Below are 23,292 nucleotides of genomic sequence, written 5' to 3'. Positions count from 1 at the left end.
AAGAATTCATACAGACCTGTTGGTACGGGAAAGGATTCACACACACCTGAGGGATGTGAAAGGATTCATACAGACCTGCAGGAGAGGAAAGGATTCATACAGAACTGTAGGGATGGGAAAGGATTCATACAGACCTGCAGGATGGAGAAGGATTCATACAGACCTGTTGGAGCGGAAATGATTCATACAGACCTGTAGGATGGGAAAGGATTCATACAGACATGTAGGGATGGCAAAGGATTCATACAGATCTGCAGGATTGGAAATGATTCATACAGACCTGTAGGGACGTGAAAGTATTCATAAAGACCTGTAGGGATGGGAAAGTATTCATACAGACCTGCAGGATTGGAAAGGATTCAAACGGACTTGTAGGGATGGGAAAGGATTCACGCAGACCAGTAGGGACTGGAGAGGATTCATACAGACCTGAGGGATGGGAAATGATTCATATAAACCTGCAGGACTGGAAAGGATTCATACAGACCTGTAGGGATGGGAAAGTATTCATACAAATCTGTAGGATGGAAAAGGATTCATACAGAGCTGCAGGACAGGGAAGGATTCAGACAGACCTGTAGGTCTGGAAAGGATTCATCCAAACCTGTGCGCATGGGAAAGGATTCATACAGTCCTGTAGGGATGGGAAAGGAATCATACAGACATGTTGGGATGGATAAGGATTAATACAGATCTGTATGGATGGGATAGGATTTATGCAGACCTGGAGGATGCGAAAGGATTCATTCAGACCAGTAGGTATGGGAAACGATTCATACTGACCGGCAGGATGGAAAAGGATTCATACAGAACTGCAGGATAGGTTAAGTTTCATAGAGACTGTAGGGATGGGAAAGGATTCATACAGACCTGCAGGACTGGAAAGGATTCATACAGACCTGTAGGGATGGGAAAGGATTCATACAGACCTGCAGGAAGAGGAAGGATTCAGACAGATCTGTAGGACTGGAAAGAATTCATACAAACCTGTACAGAACGGAAAGGATTCATACAGATCTGTAGGGATGGGAAACGATTCATACAGACCTGTAGGGATGGGAAACGATTCATACAGACATGTTGGGATGGAAAATGATTAATACAGCCCTGTAGGTATGGGAAAGGATTCATACAGACCTGCAGGATGGGAAAGGATTCATACAGACCTGTAGGGATGTGTAAGAATTCATACAGACCTGCAGGATGGGAAAGCATTCATACAGAAATGTAGGACAGGTAAGGATTCAGACAGACTAGTAGGGATAGGAAAGGAGTCATACAGACCTGCAGGGATGGGAAAGGATTCATACAGACCTGTAGGGATGGGAAAGGATTCATGCAGACCTGCAGGATGGGAAAGGATTCTTACAGGCCTGGAGGATGGGACGGGATTCATACAGATCTGTAGGGACGGGAAATAATTCATACAGACCTGTAATGAACGGAAAGGATTCAAACAGACTGATAGGGACGGGAAAGGATTCAAACAGTCCTGTAGTGACCGGAAATGATTCATCCAGACCTGCAGGGATGGGAAAGGATTCATACAGACCTGTTGGGACTTGGAAGGATTCATTCAGACCTGTAGGATGGCAACAGATTCATCCAGACCTGTCGAGATGAGTTATCTATTTTTCCATGTGGGACCTCACTGTTAGGAGCCTGTGCTGGCAGCTAGAATGTCTTTTCTGCATGATGTCCCTCAGTCATTGCAGTCTGTGGCTGATGGGCCATTTACTAGACTCTACTTTTGGACCATTGGCTACTTTTCCTCTGTGCCGTCCTTTAAGTAATATCATCAAAATTAAACTAACTCAAGTAGGGGGCATAAACCAGTGACACATGGGTGAGTTTGTGAAACATATTTTTGATTGTGTATCTGCATGTGTGTCAGTATCACAGCAGGTCACTCTGACACTGCACAGTTCAAAATAAATATGGCTAAGACTGAATCCAGAGAGGCTTTGATGACCATCACCCCCCCCCCCCCGCCCCCCCCACCACCTTCCCCGGGCTCCTTCCCCACTTTCTCATCTTCCTGTCCTCCAGCAGCAGCAGTAGGAAATGTTCTGCTTTGTCTTTCAGACATTGCCATGATCTAGTTTCCCATCCCCTCCCTCTCTTGTGTTCTCCTAACCTGCTGAAGGCAGGTTATTTTAAATTTCAGTTCATTTGTCACATACTTCCAAGTAATTGGGTTCTTCTGCAAGCAGTCTAGCAGGTTATCTCTAACTTTCACACAGCCATGTATACAATGTGAGGGTTTCAATGAAAAGGAAGATCAATGAGCACCAAGCAAGGGCAGCATGAGAGCACTGTTTTGGGGTTCAGTCAGGGGCCTGATGGCTGTGGGGTAGAAACTGGCATTAAACCTGTCTATCCACACTTTCACACCTTCTCCCTTATGGGAGGAGGGAGAAGAGAATGTGTCTGGGGTGTGACTGGTCCATCAATATATTGGTTATCCCTCTTAGGTAGAGGGACATATAGATGAAGATCATAGGGGGAGGGATGTTTGCCTGATGCACTGAACTGCTTTCCTCACCTTCTGTAGTTTCTTCCTATCTTGAGTACCACACAGATGTCTCCTCTCTTCGAATGCCTCTCCCAACTGATCAATTCCATGCATGAGGTATCAGCCATCTCTTGAACTAGGTGGGTTACAACATCAAGTTCCCCCACTGGGCACAGGCCCACTGCTTCATGGAGCCAGAGACCTAGGTTCAATCTTGACCTCAAGAGCAGTCCATTTGGAAAATGCATGCATTTTGTCCAGGTGGTCCAGTTTGCTCCGACATCCAAAACAAATGCAGGTAGGCAGGTTAATTGGCTGGTTTAAATTATCCTTGAGAGTAAGTACAGGGGGTAAGAGGAAAGTTCTTCACTCAGAGAGTGGTGGGTGCATGGCAGTGGTGTTGGAGGCAGGTAGGAGAGAAACTGTTAAAAGAATTAGATAGGTACATGAAACTGAGAAAAATGGAGGGTTATGCAGTAGGGAAATTCTAGGCAGTTATTTGAGTAGGTTATTAGATCGGCTGAAGGGCCTGTACTGAGCTGTAGATGTCTATGTTCTACCTATATTCTTGTCAGTGAGGGGAAAAATTTGAAGAGTTGATGGGAATAAGAGGAGAATATGAAATGGGATTAAAGCAGGGTTAGTGCAAAGGGTCAGCATGGACCTGATGGACTGAAGGGTCTGCTTCTGTGGTGTTACATGGTACACTCACCACCCAGTGGTACTATCCCAGTGGTCTGTTTCAATGTAACCGTAAAATGCCTTCACGGCTCAGGATTCAATCAGGATGCGTGTCAGACCGTGTATATCAGCTCACCAAGACCAGAGGGTTCCGACCTCAGGGAGCCCCAGTCAATCGCTGCCACTTAAGGGTCAGAATAACCTAATCAGCCCAGAGACCACTGGACACAAAACTCTCAGTTGCATCATTCAATCACATTTTACTTTACACGGTCCGCTAAATGCTGCAGGATTTTATTTTCTGTCCAAGAACAATTCACTACAGGTCCCTGACTTGCTGCTGAGGTACGATACATTGATTTGACCAAGGGTACAGAATTCTAAATAAATAGAAGATAACAGTACAAGTTCCTCCATCAGGAAACTCTCCAACCGTCCGTGGACTAAAGGACATTTCCACTGGTTCCGCTGTTATGGTGTAAAACTGGTGGGAAGATTATTTGAATCCTCCTTCTTTTAAATTGGGTGCAAAATGCTTTGTGATTCGTTTGGCCAGGTGATATCAAAGAGGGGAATTAATTCATTCAATCAGGTGGGGGAATGACAGAATGTTAGCCATTGGGATATTGAGAACTTAATGGGTACATAGAAAATAATTTTATATTTATTGGGTGTGACCGTACAGATTCTATCACCAATGTGTCTATATGCAGATTGTACTGTAGGATGACTGTGATTGGCTGAGAACATAGCCACGTCTACTGGCAAGTCTTAAAGAGTTGCTCCTAGCCAGACCAGGTCATTCTGGACTGGTCAACCTTCACATGATATGCTCTAGTCTTCTAGTTAATAAAAACCTTGGTTTGGATCAACAAGTCTTTGGTTCTTTCGACGCCTTCTACATTGGGATATAAGCATCAACATAAACAGATTGGGTCAAGGTACCAGATTGTAGGTAATCTGTGTGTGATTAGACCTCATGGGAGTTACATAGTACAGGTGAAAAATTATTGTTTTTACTGGGTTGTCAGACATCTAACCCAGCTTATCATGGCTCAGTGGCCCAATTGTTTGAGGTACGGGCTTACATTGGTGAAGAACTGTTCGATCCTGACCTCAAGCTCTGTTTTGCATGTTCTCCCAGAGATTCTGTAAGAATTTTCCTCTTGGGAACTCTGTCCCCTCAAAGCTGAGGGGGTGAGTAGATTGAGTGGCTGCCATTCCCATTAACTATCCCGAAGGCTTGGGTGGCTAATGGTTCTGTTCCTGTGCTCTGTCTCACTAATGAGTCTATATTTATAAAGGAATACCATCAGGATGAAATGTCCCAAACTGGTTCACAATTAGACTAAAACTAACACGATCCCCATTAGGCAGTGGAGAGAGTGAGGTTTAACATAAGGACATACCTTAAAGGGAGCAAGGTGGATCCTGGAAATGAGGAGAAAAGCATAGAGGCAGGATGTTCAACAGAAAATAGGGGAATGGTTAGAGGGTAAGTGAATGGTGGACGGCGAAGGAGACTGAAGCCCAGTTCATGATCGGGAGATTCCATGTGAGACAATGGCTCAGAAGAGGGACAGCATGACTACCTTGGAAAAGTAAGATTTCACCAGTCCATTCAACTAACAGAAACTGGGATGAAATTCGATTTTTAACTTTGGTTCCCAAAACACACCAATGGAAATATCCTTTGTAATCCTTCGCATGTTGAAAATATAAAGATGAGAAAATGTTTCAATTTATAAAACATATCATCCACTGCGACTATTGAAAATCAGTGGATCATTGATGCAATACTGTGTAATATATCATATTAATGGATTATGGTAGCGTTACACTGTAATGTAGTGCACCAGGGTAATACTGGGAATGGTTTGTAATGATGTCACATGGTATTGGAGAAATTACAATGGAATACATACAATTCAGTCAACAGGCATTAAATACATGGACAGAAAGTTTGACATCAGACACAATGGACGCCTTTAACACTCACTGGAATCAACCAGTGCCAATTTTCAGAACACTTCTCTTTAAATAAGGTGCACCTTTGATCTTTGTGGAACTGCAACACCTGATTTCATTTCATTTTGCTTAAGACTTTACCGGGGGAAAGATGATTTGCAGGCAGGCTCCAACCAAGCACTCTGCTGTCCAAAATTTGTGGAAGGATTTCATGCAAGCTTCCTCTTGCCTCCCCCTTCTCCCACCATCTCCCTGCCAAAAGTCCAGCTTCTACGTCCCCTTTTTGGATCTCAGGTTTCCACTCAACTCTGAAGCCCTACTGCTCTGGTTGTAGAAAAAGGAAATAGTGAATATGGTCAGTGAGTCAGGCACCATTTGGAGAGAGAAGCCTGAGATGACTTCATTCTCATGACAGGTAATGGAAGCAGTGAACCCTGCCTCTTTCTCCATGGATATTGACTGACCCTCTGCATTTTTTGGTTTGAAAATCTGACACACAGCAGCCACAGCATTTTGTTTTAATGCTGTTCTTCTCTGGTAAATGCAGCCTTCTTGCATTTTGCTGGAAGGAACATAGTGTAACGGTAGGACTTACAAAGTCACTTTCCAGATTCCTTCACTTTCTTCCATTAAAGAGCCACCCCCGCTCCCCATCCCACCCCCACTCTGAGTGAATGGAGGGATTGGTCGTAGGACACAGGGTAAGTTGAGTCTGAACCTTCTGATGTTCTTCCCTTGTCCTGGAGAACTTGTGAGTCTCGTTCCCGTGATCAGATCATGAGATGGTGAACAGGCTTAAAAGTGGGGTGTGCGGGCAAAACAGCTCAGAACAGCATGATCCAAAGTGGTGAGCACGTTTTGTTCAGTGGTTCATTCCAACTCAATTCTCCCCTCCGATTTCCAACCCAGGCATTGAATTCACAGTAATATTGAAGAGGAAAGGGCATCTGGGACGAATGCATCTCTCCTTCCTCAGTGTTATCATAACCTTGTTCTCTGAACTTCTGGAACCTTCTTTGGCAACTTGCTCAGCAGTGCCATCAAAGGCCTGCGATTCCAGGATGGACTCAGGTCCTGAATCACATGCTTGCTCCTTTTTGAATCTTTGCTCTCTGGAGTCATCTTGTATTGGAGTAATTTTGAAATCCACTTGGCAGACTTGGAGGTCTCTTTGTTTGATTGACCTAGATTTTCTTCCTGAAATGAAATGAAATTAAATGAAATAAGTAAGGAGAGGGTGCAGAGGAAATTTACCAGGATGTTGCTTGGATTGAAAGTCGCAGTGCGAGGGAGAGATAGTGGATCTGCCCTCTTATGAGGCAAGGTCATCAAAGCTGGGACTTTTCTCTTCGGAGCGCAGAAGGATGATAGAGGTCTACAAGATTATGAGAGGTGCCTGTTTCCCAGGATCAGCAAACACCAGAGGATATAAGCACAAAGTTAAGGGAAGGAAGTTTAGGGGAGTCATCAAGGGTAAGGTTTTTACACAGAGAGTTGTGGGTGCCTGGAATGTCTTGCCTGGGATGATGGTGGAAGCTGGAACATTTAAACTCTTAGACGGACTCATGGATGAAAGAAAAATATAGGATTATGGGGTAGGGAGGGTATTGTACTATTTTTGTTGAAGAAGGAATATATAGGTCAGCACAACATTGGGGGCCGAAGGGCCTGAACTGTGCTATATTGTTCTATTTCTAATGTGGGTAGACCCTACGCAGTGGATGGTAGGATCTGGGGAGTGTTACGGTCCAGGGGATCCAGGAGTACAGGTACATCGTATCTTGAAAGTGGTGTCACAAGCACTTTTCACACTGCCTAACCAACAGATTGACCGTACAGTGAACCAGTTAAAGAAGCTGTTTATGCCTTTCACACTGGACCACTGTGAACTGGTTCTCTGTATCCTTACACACTCGTCACAAGGCATCCATGGGGAGGGTGTTCTATCCTCCACCAGTGACGACTGCATGACACATCGAGCAATGGTGGACCTTCCCTAGATCCTGATCAATGTATTATGATCTTGTATTTAAATAAAATTAATCATCCCTAATTAATTTAAGCATTATGTACAGCATAGTATGAGCCCTTCAGCCCCTGCTGTGGTGCTGACCTATATAAACCTTTATAAATTTATAAAGATCATGAGAAAGTCCTAGTGGCAATAATGCTCAATTTATAAAGACCGTGGGAAAGCGTGATGGCGGACTTGCCCTCCCAGAATTCCATGTGGCAGAGAAAGGGTTGAATGCATGGAGTACTCATGGTGGGGTTTTCTCTGCCGCACTTAATTCTGGGAGGGCAGATCCACTATCTCTCCCTCGCACTGCGACTTTCTGACGGTCCTTTAAACATTTCTAAAGGTTTATAAAGTTTGGCTAAGTTCCTTCATGTTTCTGCTCATGCAAAAGCATAATCAACATGTCACTACTTTATCCCAGGATACCCTACATCCCTTTCACACTGGGATAATTGGCAAGCAGATGTCATTAGACGGAGGGGATGATAAAACCTATATCGGCGTGATTTGACCAGTAGATTGGCCATCAATTACAGGAACAATTTATCAGTGTGGAAGGGGCTACAGACAGATAGGGTGATCAAAAAGACATTTAGCCTTCATCAGAGTACTGAGGATAGAAGTTGAGAAGTCATGTTATAGTCGTATCAGACCTCAGTGTGGCCCATTTAAAGTATTTTGTTCAGGTTTGGTCACTATACTGTAGGAAATATGTTGTCAAGCTGGAGAGGGCGCAGGAAAGATTTACGAGAATGCTGCCAGGACTAGGGGGCCTGAGCATAGGGAGAAGTTGAGCAGGCTAGGGCTTTATTCCTTAGAGCGCAGGAGGGTGAAGGGCACAAAATCATGGGAGGAATAGATTGGGTGAACACACCGTCTTTAGTCCAGAGTAGGGAATCTGTAATGGAGGAAACATTTTAGGGTGAGGGGGTGTGATTTAACAGGAGCCTGAGGGGTAAAGTTTTACCCAGAGGGTGGTGGGTGTATGGAACAGAAGAGATAGTTGAGGAAAGTACTGCTGCAATGTTTAAGAAACATTTGGATGGATGCATGGATAGGATGGATTGAGAGGGAGGTGGGCCAAATTTAGGAAGATGGGACATGTGTGGATGGGATGTTTTGGTAGGCAAGGGCAAATTGGGCTGAAGGGCCTGTATCTTCACTGAGGGACTCTAATGCCTTGAATTTGTTACTTAACCAACATTGCCAAGCATGTGCTGTGGCATTGTCATAGAATGAAAGAGTCCTGCATGAGAGAAACAGGCTCTTTGCCCGACCAAAATGATGCATGCCCATCATCTTCCATCTCACCTACACACAAGGGCAATGTAAAATTATCCCACTGGCCTGCATGTCCTTGGGATGCGGGAGGAAACCATGGCACCCCAAAGTGGCAGCAGAAAAATCATTCAAATGCCAAGGATATGAATGAACCAGGATCTCTGGCAATGCAAGCCAGTGGCTCTACCCTCATCCCCAATGGGTTAGCAGGAACTCAGCGGGTCAAGCAGCATCTGTGGGTAAATAAATCATCATTATCAATTTGGACTGGGGGCCCTTTCGCCTGCATCGTTGGGAATTCCCTTTTCCCAGTGGAAGCTGCTCAACCCACTGAATTCGTCTAGCAGGTCACCTGGGGTTCTGAACTGAAGAATCTGCAGTCTCTCATACATATGAAAACCCTCTTGACATCACTTCGCCCCAATGCAGAGTCCAAATTTTCAGAAGTTACAGGGAGAAAGTGGTTTCAAAGCAAAGGTCTGCAATGATGTCTTTAGAGATTTGTTCTGAGAACCCCCCCCCCTCCCCTTTGCAATTTTTTTTAAATATAAATGACCAGGATGAACAACTGGAAGGTTGAATAGTGTGTTTCCAGGTGACATGGAAGTTACTAGTGCTGTGGATAGACTGGAGGGTTGCTAGAGGTTACAGAAGGCCATTGATCAGATGCAGTGTGGTGCTGAGTGGTGGAAAATGGAGATTAACCCAGGAAAGTGTGATGTTGGCCATTTTGAAGGCAAAATGCACTGTAAATGTGAGGACTCTGAACGGTGTGGAGGAACTGAGAGATCTTGGGGTACATATCCATAGGACACTCAAACTTGCTGCACAGATTGATAATGTTCTTAACAAGATGCTGGTGGGTTGGCCTTCATTAACTGTGGGATGGGCTTCAAGAGATATGAAGTAGTGTTGCAGCTAGTCAAAACTTGGAATATTGGGTTTAATTCTGGTCAGCTCACGACAGGAAGAATGGGGAATGCTATAGAGAGGGTCCAGAGGATGTACAAGGATCCTGCCTGGATTGGAGAGTAAGTCTTATGAGAATAGATTGAGTGAACCTGGTCTTTATTCCTTAAAGACCCTTGAGGATGAGGTTGACCTGATAGAGGTGTTCAAGATGATATGAGCTATTGATCATGTGGATGGCCAGAGGCTTTCTCTAAGGACTGAGATGGTTAGCATGAGAGCGCATAGTTTTAAGGTGCTTGTAAGTACAGGGAGATATAAGAGGTAAGGTTTTAACACAGAGTGCATGGAGTGCGCTGCTAGCAATAGTGGTGGAGGCAAATACAATAGGATCGCTTAAGAGACTGTCAGATGGGTACATGGAAATGAGAAAAATGGAAGGTTGTGCAGTGGGGAAATTCTAAGCAGTAGTTAGGGTAGATTATTGGGTCGGCACAACACTGTGGGCCGAAGGACCTGTAATGTACTATATATTTCTATGTTCTATGTTCTGTTCAGAGGTCCCAGGGATGCCAGATTATCAGAGTTTTACAGCAATCGGTTTGACAGAGGGATGCTGGTGGAAGTTGGTCTGCTCACCTTGTGCTGGGCCGCGTCAAAAACCGGCAGGGACCTGGGTTTCCGAGGGGTTGCACAGTATGATTCCAACAACTGCAGGTCGCAACTTCGAAAGCAGCACTCATCCACGATCCCTTTACTCGGCCTCTTAATGTAGTACTTGTACTTGATGTATGCAGGATTCTTGCCTAGGGAGGACAGTTTACAGTGAGTTACTGATGGGTTCTCTTCAATGATCATTTCCCAATCAGTTTCAATAAACCAAGTCTTGGGATTTCTGTGAAGTCAGCATTAGGTGTGCAATATCATTCCATTCAATGAGTCCCAACTCTCAGCTGCAGGCTAGAATGAAAGCCAAAAAAAAACCCAAATACTGCAGATGCTGAAAACCCAAAATAAAACCAGATTGTATCAGAAACTCTTGGCATCCATGGAAAGAGATCCGGTTCACATTACAAGCCATCATCGGAACTGAAAGAGTGAGTAAACAGTGCTGTCTGTAAGGAGTTTGCACGTTCTCCCTGTGTCTGCTTGGGCTTCCTCTGGGTGCTCCGTTTTTCTCCCCCATTCCGAAGATGTGAAGGGTTAGTAGATTAATTGGTCACACACGTGCATTTGGGAGCTGTGGCTCATGGGCAGAAAGGGCTGTATCTCTAAGTTAGAATTAAAATTTTAAATATTTAATTAATTTAAAAAAAATATTAAGGAGCCGAAAAACTGGAAAGGGATTGGTACATCAAAGGGAATATCTCCGACCGAGCGAGACCAAATGAATGGATGTCGCAGTACCAATTGCAGTTAAGATCATACAAGGTTTCTTTGACAGTGTAGCATTGGGAAGCCAGTGGAGCAGGCTCATGGAAAGAGAAAAACAATATCACAATCTTGAAAAGGAAGAAATGTCCAACTCTGATGGAAACGGAAAGAGAAGGTCACTTAGAGTTCGAGAAATCAATATCAGGTCCAGAAGTTGTGATATAATATAGAATAGAACATAGAACAACACAAAGCAGGAATGGTTCCTTCAGCCCGCAATGACTATGCTTGGTCAAGATTCAGCTGTTCACTGCCTGTCTAAATTCCTCTTGAATAATGTAATCGTATTTGCTTCCAGATCCTCTGCATTCCAACGCCTACTACTCACTGTACAGAAAAATACTTACCCCAAACATCATCTATAAGCTTCCCTCCTCTATCGACATGGTGGTCAGTGGCCAACCGTGCTCCACAGAGTTCCGTTCTGGGACACCTCCTCTTGGTGATTTTTATTAATGACTTGGATGAGGAATTGGTGAGCAAGCTTGTGGATGACTCAAAGGTTGGCGGTGTTGTGGATAGTCTGGTGGATTGCCAAAGATTACAGAGGGACACTGATAGGATGCAGAGCTAGACTGAAAAGTGGCAGATGGAGTGTGACCCAGAAAAGAATGAAGTGGTTCATTTCGGTAGGTCAAATTTGTCGTCAGAATAAAACGTTAATGGGAGGACTCTGAGAAGTGTAAATGAACTGAGAGATCTTGGGGCCGGTATCCATAGGACACTCAAAGCTGCTGCACAAGTCGATAGTGTTATTAAGAAGGCATATGGCACACTGGCCTTCATTAACTGTGGGATGAAGCTTAAGAGCAACAGCATAATGAGTTCAAGACGAGAACAATCTCATCTTGAATTCCTCAAAAACAAAAGAACTTACAATAGACTTCAGGAGGAGCAGTATAGTTCCAGACCCATTATATATCATCGGGGCCTGTGTAAGAAGGGTCACTGCTTTCAGGTTTCTGGATACGCACTTTGCTGAAGATCTCTCTTGGACGACCAATACCATCGCAATAGTTAAAAAATGCACAACAATGACTCCATGCCCTGAGGATTCTCAGGAAAATCAAACTGCTGGAGAAACTGCTGGTATCCATCGAGAGTGTGCTGGCCGACGTGGTTGGCCAGCTGCTCATTAGCAGACAAGAGGGACCTTCAGAGGGTCATCAGTACAGCCCAGAAGATTGTCGGCTGCACACTGCCCTCTTTGGAGGATTTATACAGATCTTGCTGTGTAAGTAGAGCAGCCAAGATCCTGAAAGACCTTTACCTCCCCCAGTCATCATCTGTTTGACCTGCTGCCCTCTGGTAGACATTTTAGGTCCATTAAATCATGGACAAACAGACTTAAAAACAGTTTTACCCCAAGGCTATACATGAACTGAATACCGCCAAACATTGAATTTTGTATTGTTTATTGTGTTCTTGTATATTTGCTGTATGTGGGCACAGTCAGGATGTGTACTCAATTTTGTTGTTCTTGTGCAATGACAATAAAGGTTATCTTATACCATTGCAGCTAGACAAGACCTTGGTTAGACCCCACTTGGAATGTTGTGTTCAGTTGTGGTCACCTTACAACATGCAAAAGAAAGGGTGCAGAAGTGATTTACAAGGATTGGAGAGCATGCCTGCTGAAGATAGGTTAAGTGGACTTGGACTTCCCTACTTGAAGCGATGAAGGATAAGGGGTAATCTAATTGAGGTGTACCATTTAAGATGATGAAACGCATTGATTATGGGCATGGCCAGAGGCCAAAATGGCTAACACAAGGGGGCATAGTTTTAAGGTGCTTGGATGTAAGTATAGGAGGCACACAGGTTGGTGGGTGCATGAAATGCGCTACTGGCATTGGTGGTGGAGACTGGTACAATAGAATCTTTGATGAGGCAATTAGATAGGTACATGGAACTAAGAAAAATGGAGGTTTATGCAGTAGGGAAATTCTAGGCAGTCGTTAGATTATTAGATTGGCTCCTTGAGTGCTGTAGATTTCTCTGTATTAACCTTAATCCTAGGTCCTCCAACATTTGACATTTTCACCCTGGGAGAAAGACTCCGACATTCACTCTAACTAACCATCCAGCCTCCCATCATATATAAACATCTGTGAACTCTGCTCTCAGTCTATAAAGTCATCACAGACATTCCCTATAGAGATATCATGGACATTCCCCTTAAAGATATCATGGACATCCCCCATAGAGTCATCACTGACATTCCCTATAGAGATATCACGGACATCCCCCATGGTGTTATCACGGTCATTCCCTATAGAAATATCGCGGACATCCCCCATGGTGTAATCACTGACATTCCCTATAGAGATATCACGGACATCCCCCATGGTGTTATCACGGACATTCCCTATAGAGATATCATGGACATCCCCCATGGTGTTATCACTGACATTCCCTATAGAGATATCATGGTCATCCCCCAAAGAATTAAGAGTGGGGGCAGATTCAAACTAGAGGGCATGGTTTAAGATTGAAGGGGGAAAATTATAAGGGGAACATGAGGGAAAATTTCTTTACACAAAGGGAGGTAGGGATGTGGAATGAGCTTCCGGCAGACGTAGTTGAGGCGGGATCATTGGTTACATTTAAGGATAGACTGGATAGTTACATGGAGAGGAGAGTACTGGAGGGGTATGGACCGGGTGCTGGTCAGTGGGACTAGGAGGGTGGGAATTTGTTATGGCATGGACTAGTAGGGCCGAACTGGCCTGTTCTGAGCTGTAAGTGGTTATATGGTTATATAGTAGGAGGAACCCAGAGCACCCGGTGGAAACCTATCACAGACATGGGGAGAATGTACAAGCTCCTTTCAGACAGTGATGGATTTGTACACTGGTCGTGGATGCTGTGATAGCTTTGAGCTAACCGCTATGTTAACTGTGCACTTCATGGAGGGCTGGTTTAAATGGGTGGTTTGTGGCCACCACAGAATCGATGGGCTGAAGGGCCAGTTCTGTGAATGGTTGCTCGATGACTCTACAGCTAACAAAGGGAAAAAATGTTTATGAGGTGGTCTGATTCCAAGGAGTAAGAATGTCTTATTGCAATTGTATCGGGCCATTGTGAGACACCATCTGGAATATAGTGCACAGTTTTTTTTTTCTCCTTACTTATGAAAGAAGATACTTGGCATAGAGAAGATTCACTAGACTAGCTCCAGAGATGGCAGGTTTGCCATATGGTGAGAGATTGAGAAGATTCAGACAGTATTCTCCAGAGTTTAGAAGAATGAATGAAGATTTTGTTGAAAGTTCGTAAAATGCTTGACAGGATGGGTGTGGTGAAGATTTTTTTTCCCCCTGTTTCAATCAGCTAGGTTTAAGGATCACAGTTTGAGAAGGAGGGATAAGAAGTGTCTTCATGGAGGCATGGTTAGCCAGAGGTTAGTGCAACACTAATACAGCGGCAGCAACCCGAGTTTGAATCCACTGCTGTCTGTAAGGAGTTTGAACATTCTCCCCGTTACCGGCATGGATTTTTTTCCTGGGTGCTCCAGTTTCCGACCACCCTCAAAAATCATACGGGGTTGCCAAGGCACGGGTTTCATGGGCCAGAAGGGCTTTCTATTGTGTTGTATTGTTAAAGATAACTTTTTTAAAAATGACATAACCAGGAATGTCCTCACTGCAGAAGATGGACCTTTGGAATTCTCCATCCTGGAGGGCTGTGAAGGTTCAGTTCACGGTGTTCATTCAAAGCAGAGATTTTGGGATGTGGAGGAGAGAGCTGGAGAAAGGTACGAAGGGAGAAGATCGATAGTGAAGCCAACTCGAAAGACAGATCAGCTAGCTCCTGCATGCAGTTGGCAAGAAATGTTGGCAAACCGAGCCCTGGAACTGGATGCTCTGCACTGAGGGTAACAGAAACCATCAGGGATCAACCAGCCCTCAGGTTGAAAAGTACATTCAATCCTCTTCCCTATCTCCTCACACGTCCCATTGTCCAAGCTTTCTCCGCACCTGCCCCCCCCCCCCCCCCACCCCCACCACCATCACCAATCGTGTATGTAGTGGGGTTCTGGAATGATGCCGATCCCCATCTACTGAACATAAGCAAATTCTCACATGATCTGTGTGCACACTGGGTTTAATTAGATGCAAGAAGAAGTCTTATTTAGTTTAATCTTGGCTCCATGCCCAACATCTGGGATAAATATCTGGTCCACATTGCTCCATATACGGGCCTCTTGGAGCAGAGAAGGCTAGTGCACTGAACACTTGAATCTGAAAACCACACTGTAACTTCTGATTCCAGTGAAATTAAGGCGAATGATCTTAACATCTGTTTTATTTTTACAGAACCTGGCAAAACTTCACATTGTAGGTTAAATATTCCAACCACTCATAGAGCGCAGGAGGCAACTCTTCTGAAAGCCCAATCATCTTTCTTATCCATGCTGCATATTCTATTCTTAGGAGCGACTTGGAATTAGATCAGATCCAACTTGTGAAGCAGATCATTTAGTGCATATCACAGAAGCTGAGACTGACCCTGTGATGGCGTGCTCACGTTTGCCAATGGAGATGCCATCTGAGCCACCTTAAATTGCTAAGCTCTGCTTTGACAAGTCACTGGGCTTCTTCTCAGGACCTTGAGGAATTGAGTGTAATGTCTCAGAGAAGGGAAGGGATGCCAAGGACTGAATCCCTGAGAGGCATCAATGAATGAGTGGTACTTCAGTCACTGTGGCATTGACTTTGATGTGAAATGGAGGAGCCATTCAGACATTTGAGCCCATTCTGCCATTCCACAATTGGTTTTGGCTGGACTTGAACTCAAGGGGAGGGGGGAGGGGGTGAAATTGGCACTAGATTCAAAATTCTTTTATTGTTATGTAATAGTACAGAACATGTAATATTACATAAAATTGCCTTCTGCCTGCTGTAAGGTAGACAGAAAATCAGCATTAGTGTCTCCAGCACCCCATTCACAAAGAGAGAAAGAGAAGCCAAAGAGGGTCTCCACAGAGTCACTGAGTGCTTATGGATTCACTGCCAGTGCTCCAGACTGGGTGATCGCCTGCTGCAATCGCGGGGATCTCTGCCTGCTGCAATCGAGGGGATCTCCCCGTGGCTGCCCATTTCAATTCTCCATCCCATTCCCTTGACGACATGTACTGTCAGAGTGAGACCAATGGAGGAACAACACCTCATCCTCTGACTGGGCACCTTCCTACTGAATGGCATTAATATGAACTTCTCTGGCTTTCATTAATCCCCTCTACCCGCCCACTTCCTCCCCATCTTCTCTCCATTCCCTGTCTCTTTTTGCACAGACATGATCAATTCTACCTCGTCCCTTATAACAACCCATTAGCGCCTTTTGTTGGTCTGGATTCCTCCCCCATTGTTTGAATTCTGAGACTTTCTGATATATCCTGATTCTGCCTTTTCTGATTTTTCCTTGAAGAAGGGCTCAGACCCGAAACGTCGGCGATATATCTTTGTCTCCTATGGATGCTGAAAAGACCAGCTTGAGTTCCTCCACCATTTCGGTGTGTTTACTCCTGCAGCCTCTGGTCTGCAGCTCCTCAATGGCAACACGACCTCCAGATCCAAACCTCTGAGGGGAGGAGGAGAGATGTTATTGGCAGATGGATGAGCGATCAAAGCCCCACCTATGGTCCAGATGAACTTCAGGTGAGTAACCAACATTTATTTCCCCCCCCCACCCCCCACCGGAGCACAAATATTAAAGGATTCTTGGGTTGTTTCCATGTTACAGCTGATGGAATCTTGCTGTGTGCAAATAAGGTGATTTTCCTGCATCTTGGAATATCTTAGATCTTTGAAGGCACAGAATAGGAAAGTAGTCCTTGTCGGTTTGCGCCACAGAGAGATATCGACCAGAAACAGCCCATTGAGACCTTGCTGCTCATCCACTCCATATTTACATAAATCCTACACTCCTCCTGCTTCATTCCATAACATCGACTTTTTCGGTTTCCATTAGGTCCTTCCCTCTGACTCATTCTTTCCCAGTCCATATGTCTCCTTTCCTCCCAACTCTCCAGCCCTTGTCTCTTTCTCTCTTTCCCTATCCTTATGTCTCCTTTCTGCCAGCTCTACATTCATAGGACTGCCACCCTGCTCCGACCTATTTGCAGCTTTTCTCTCCTGGCCTCCAATTCATGTCCAACGATGGCCTCTTGGCTGTTGGTCTGTGCTCTTCCTTCTGCTCCTTCTTCCCCCCTTTTCCCTCCTTTTCATTCAGGCACTTGCCTGCTTTTTGCTCATACCTTGACCAAGGGCTCAGTTCCAAAACTTTGGGTTATGTATCTTTGCCTCTTATGGACACTACAGAACCAGTTGAGCTTCTCCAGCACTTTTATCTATGAAGGTTAATTAACTGCTCAACCAACACAAATTTGGGGTGCAGGAAGAAGCCAAAACTTCTGGAGGAAATCCACATGGTCACAGGGAGCATGTGTAAACTCCACATGGGAGCAGCAGAGGTGGGAGGAGAGCTGGGCTTGTCAGAATCAGGATTTATTGTCATGAAGAAGTCTGAAATTCAGTGTTTGCTGCAGCATCTTTGTGCAAACATTCATATTATAACCATCTTACTATAAAAAAATAACAAATAATAGTGCCCGAAAAGTAAGGCCATATCTTTGCCATCATTCAGGATCTGATGGCAGCGGGGAAGGAGCTCTCCTTGTGCTGTTGAGTGCTTGTCTTTAGGTTCCTGTACCTTTTCCCCGATGGTAGCAGAGTGAAAAGGGCAGGGCCTGGGTGGTGGGGGGTCTTTGAGGATAGAGGCTGCTTATTTAAGACACCGCTTCATATAGATGTCCTCGATGGAGTGAAGTCTGGTGCCTGTGATGTTACAGGCCGAGTTAACAACCTTCTGAAGTTTATCCTTGTCCTGAGAGTTGGCGCCTCCATACCAGGCAATGACGCAACCAGCCAGAATGCTCTCCACAGGACACCTGTAGGAGTTTACGAGAGTCTTCGGTGACATACCAAACCTCCTCAGACACCTCAGAGGTTTGATTTAGTCACTGGGTCCTGAGGACCCAATGTCAGGGCTCAAGTTGAAGGTAGCACCCAAACTATTAACCCACAAAGTGGAAAGCTATTTTCCAAATTAGCCCCCAGCAGCATGTTGGATACGTGCATGTTGATTTAATATTAACTTGGAGATAATTCCAAGGGTTATGGTAGCAGTAGTGCAATGCTATTATAGCGACAGCAACCCGGGTTCGAATCCAGCAGTGTCCGTACGGGGATTTTACATTCTTCCCGTATCTCTGTGGGTTTCCTCCAGGTGCTGTGGTTCCCTCCCATGTTCCAGAGATGTGCAGGGTTTAGTAGGTTAATTGGTCACGTGGGTGGAGTTGGGCAGCACGGGCTCGTATAACCATGCTGTTTCTCCAAATTAAAATTAAATTAAAAATTTTTAAATACAGCATAGGCCTTCTCAGCCCATGTGACTAATTAACCCACTAATCCCAGATGTCTTTGGAACGTGGGAGGAAACAGGAGCACCTGGAGGAAACCCACACAGGCATGAGGAGAGCGTACAAACTTCTTATGTGCAGCGTCAGATTCCAACCTGGGTCATTGGCCCAGTAAGAATATTGCACTGACTGCTTCACTCGCCAGACTGCTTTTTTAAGGCTGGCTTAAATGAAGAGAGTGTGCCTAAGTCAAAAGGCATTAATGAGAACTTACTGAAGTAAAACCCTCGGTCACCACACACGAACTGCAGCGTGTCCACCAGTTCAGAGCCACAGAGTGTCTCAGCTACCACTGCCCATTGAGGCAGGGTGATGAGGCAAAGCAGAGGGTACAGCATCCAGAAGTGGTTCAGTGCATGGACCTGTCAGGGAAAGGAATAAACAGCAGTATCAGAATGGCCAGCAATGCCCTCAGCATTGATGTTTGCACACCAAACGCAGTGCAAGCATTGATAGCGTATGGCTAGGGCACAGCTCAGATGGTCACCGTGTGAAGTTATAAATCACAAAGTTATTAAGGAATAGGATGCTATACAAAGGAAAGATATGGTGTATCATACATCTCATAGAAGGTAATTACACAAACTGACTCGGGTAAGATGATGCATACAGTCAAAGGGGATAATACTGTAGGGAGAGGCAAAGAACAAGGTACAGTGAGGGCATGATATTGCACATAGACACCTAACAGAAGGAATTACAGGGCACAATGACAGTACATTTACTCAAAGGTATCAGAATGGGACACTGCAAAAAGCACATTATCGGACACACGGTGGGATATTGTATGCCATCGGTCACAGCGGGACACAGTTCACTGTTTATCACAGGCCAACGACAGGGACGTGGTGAGCTACTGTGGCCAGTTAATCATTGAACTCCACACTAGACACTAGAGTTACTGGGTCAGGCAGCATACAAAGAGTCACTTTTGGGGGGCGAAGGGGTAACAAACACAGTCAATTGTCCTTGCAGATAATTACAGGGTGTAGAACACAGCACATGAGAAGCACAAGGTGGGGGGGGGGGGGGGGGTTAATGTTGCACACACTCAGACACAGGATGAGATAATGTACACAGTCAGACATTGTGAGATACCATACATGGTCAAACACAGGGTGGGATACTGTATACTGTTAGACACAGAGAGGATACTAGTCACAGTCAGACACAGTTTGGGATACTGTACACAGTCAGAAACAGAGAGGGGCACTGTACATGGTCAGGCACAGAGAGAGAGATACTGTACACAGTCAGAGAAAGGGATACTGTACATGGTCAGACACAGAGAGGGATACTGTACACAGTCAGAGAGTGAGATATTGTACATGATCAGACAAAGGGGGATACTGTATACAATCAGACACAGAGTGGGATACTGTACATGGTCAGACACAGGGTGAGATACTGTACTCAGTTAGACAGAGTGGGATACTGGGCATGGTCAGACACAGGGTAGGATACTGCACACAGTCAGACACAGAGAGGGATACTGTACATGGTCAGGAACAAGGTGGGTTACTGTATACAGTCGGACACAAAGTGGGATACTGGTCACAGTCAGACACAGAGGATACTGAACATGGTCAGACACAGGGTGGTATACTGTATACAGTCAGACACATGGTGGGATACTGGTCACAGTCAGATGTGGGACATATTGTACATAGTTAGACACAAGGTGGGATACTCTACACAGTTAGGCACAGAGTGGGATACTGTACTTATTCAGACAGAGGATGGGATATTTGTCACAGTCAGACACCATGAGGTACTGTACACAGTCAGACACGGTGGGATATGGTACATAGTCAGATACAGGGTGGAATACTATTCACAGTCAGATACAGACAGTCAGATGTGGGACATATTGTACATAGTCAGACACAAGGTGGGATACTCTACACAGTTAGGCACAGAGTGGGATACTGTATTTAGTCAGACAGAGGATGGGATATTTGTCACAGTCAGACACCATGAGGTACTGTACACAGTCAGACACGGTGGGATATGGTACATAGTCAGATACAGGGTGGAATACTATTCACAGTCAGATACAGATAGTCAGATGTGGGACATATTGTACATAGTCAGACACAAGGTGGGATACTCTACACAGTTAGGCACAGAGTGGGATACTGTACTTAGTCAGACAGAGGATGGAATATTCATCACAGTCAGACACCATGAGGTACTGTACACAGTCAGACACGGTGGGATATGGTACATAGTCAGATACAGGGTGGAATACTATTCACAGTCAGATACAGAGTGGGATATGTGCACAGTAAGAAATAGTTTGGCATACTCTCTGTACAGTCATACACAGGGTGGGAAACTAAATGCAGTCAGACACAAAGTGAGACACGTGGTGCATCACACACAATCATTGAATAGATCAGTGGAGAAACACAGTCACAGGCTAGAGTGTTACACATTATCGTGAGCAGATAACTCAACGATAACTCACTATGAGGACACTGTACACATCGAAATAGGGAACCAAGTGGACTCAGGCCACTTATGGGATAAGTAAACATGAGCATAATGAACAATGTACACACCAGCATCGAATATTAGATGAAGTAGGCACAGTAAAATAAGGGGCTTCACATGAAATGCACCCCAACTACAAATGTTTTACACACTCAGGCTCCACTTTGGCTCGACACAAGACTGTGCACATCCTGCAGAGAGGCCTGGCTCTTTGGTTTCAGAATCCCCTTCAGATAAAAATTCAAAGCATTTCCTTCAATCCCAGTGAACGTTTTTAACTTTATCCCTATCCCTGAACTCCTTTGGCATTAACTCTTGATAAATCTTACAATACATTGCAGTTGGTTTAGACCTGCCTGCCAACCCAGCTGCGAATGTTTCCCTTGCCAGGAGGAGAGTTATCAGTCAAACACTTAACCAGTAAACACCACTATTAAATTAAGTCAAGACCATTAAGTGGATGGAGAGAGCTCTCTCTGCTCCTTCATAACCATTCTGTCTTTTTGCCAACAATTACACTTTTGCAGCTTTGCCTTGCTTATGCCTTGAAAATACTTAAATATGAGTTTGAAAGTGAATTGTTTATATCTTCCCTCTTTCTGTTTATGTCTATTCCCACTTCCGTGTCCAGCTTTCCATTCTTTCTCTTGCTTTTTCTCTGTCTTATTCCTGTCATTTCTCCCCTTCTCTCTCATTTTCTGTATTTCTTCTCAATTTTTTTCCTTTTTCCTGCTATCTTTATCTCTCCCTCAACCCCTCCCCACACTCCGCTCACTTTTACCCCTTTGCTACATTCATTCCTTTGCCTTCCTGCCCTCCCTCTCGGTCCTCAGCTCTCTTCCCTTGAGTCCTCCCCCTCCAAACTCTGCCTGGACCCACATTTAAATAGTAATCTTCCTGCCTTTTGATTGTACACTCTTATTTTCCATGACTTGTCAGGGCAGGACGTGAGAACGAATGCCCTGGCAGAAACAATTGAAACTTCACGTCAAATCCCCGATTACTATTTCATTTTTAAAAAATCCAGCATAAAATCTCCTCAGCAATAAATACTGGAATTCGATCTAAGTCCTGAGAGTCGTAAGAATGGCTCACGGTTGACGTTAGACATCAAAGGCAAATTATTACACAAGGAAGGTCACCTTTAGTGCACAGTTGCAGCAGATGGAGCTGTGTGTAGAGTTCATGATGGAGTTTGCAGGATGAATCCCCTCCCACAGCGATCCCTCAGTGTCCTGCTAATGATGTGCTGAGCGTCCGGCTCCTTGGCTTTATAGCACAAGGGGACGGTCCTTCCCTCAGTTGCACCCGCCTACTTATCAAACCTTAATGTAGGCAAAGAAAACAGAATGGTTTTGCTTGCATTCCATTCCTTCCATTAGCACACTCTGCATTTCGACTTGTCTTCTCAAAACTTATTATCAATGCAGCATATTTTTAAAAATGTGAAGCAGTTCTGCTTTTTTTGCCAAATGCTTTCATTCCAGCAGACGTCGCAAGTTCAATTTCCAATGATCCTTGCCTGTCTAAGTTATTGTTTGCATTGTGGAGGTGAGACGCATGCTTCCCCCTTGCCTCCAACAGTTCCAGGGACCAAAAAGGCTGGGGTGTTTTTTTTTCCATGGAGCAGGGGATATTTTTTTAATAAATATTTCCACAATTTTTGGCATGGTAGAAAACCATGGTAGAAAACAAGCTCTCGAAACCCACGCTGCTCAATTGAACCTAATTAACCTACCAAGCCTAGTGCGCTGGTGGAAGGTGGGAGGAAACTGGAATACCCAGGGGAAACCCACACAGTTCACGACGAAGAAGGTACAGACAGCGGGCGGATTTCAGTTATTCATGACCTAACGCTAACTTATGAGGGGAATAGACAGGGTGGACTATAGGAAGTGTATCCCCATTTCAGTGATGAATCAAACCAGATTTAGGGGAAGGGGCAGAGATTAGAGGGGATCTGAAGGGAAGCAGTGAGTACCCAGTATATCCTGCCAGAGAGAGTTAACATGAAACATTCCAGCATAGTACAGGCCCTTCAGCCCATGATGCAGTGCCGACCCTATGGAAAACTACTCCACAACTATCAAACTTTCCCTGACCTCACACCGCAATCCTCTATTTTTCATATATCTATGTACCTATCTGAGAGATTTTTAAATGTCCTGATTGCACCAGCCCCCACCGTCACCCCAGTCAATGTATCCCAGCCACCCACCACTCTCTGTGTAAAACTTACCTCTGATGTCTCCCCTAAACTTCCCTCCACTCTTCTTAAACTGATGTTCCCCAATATTTGTTATTGCCAACCCAGGGAAAAGGTGTTGGCAATAAGCCCCTCATAATCTGAAACATTTCTATTAAAGTCACTTCTCATCTGTCATCACTTCAAAGTGAAAAGTCCTAATACTGTCAATCTTGCTTCATGTGACATGTTGTGCAATTCAGGCAACATCCAGGTAAATCTCCTTGGAACCCCCTGCAAACCTTTTGCTTCCTTACTGT

At 44.7% G+C, this 23,292-nt stretch overlaps 1 protein-coding gene across 1 annotated transcript; it reads right to left on the bottom strand.

The window, feature by feature from the left end:
• Positions 1–3,474: 3,474 nt before the first annotated feature.
• Positions 3,475–22,016, bottom strand: LOC138764864 (insulin-like growth factor I). Its single transcript, XM_069941254.1, has 4 exons — positions 21,930–22,016; positions 18,506–18,653; positions 10,014–10,180; positions 3,475–6,361 (listed from the first exon to the last, which is right to left on the bottom strand). The coding sequence occupies exons 1-4, from the start codon at positions 21,972–21,974 to the stop codon at positions 6,146–6,148; spliced, it is 576 nt and encodes a 191-aa protein (XP_069797355.1). The 5' UTR covers positions 21,975–22,016; the 3' UTR covers positions 3,475–6,145.
• Positions 22,017–23,292: the final 1,276 nt, after the last annotated feature.

This window comes from Narcine bancroftii, chromosome 5, assembly GCF_036971445.1.
Source record: "Narcine bancroftii isolate sNarBan1 chromosome 5, sNarBan1.hap1, whole genome shotgun sequence".
Lineage (NCBI taxonomy): Eukaryota > Metazoa > Chordata > Chondrichthyes > Torpediniformes > Narcinidae > Narcine > Narcine bancroftii.
The sequence above is the reverse complement of the archived record's forward strand: the minus strand, read 5'-3'. Positions and strand labels throughout refer to the sequence as shown.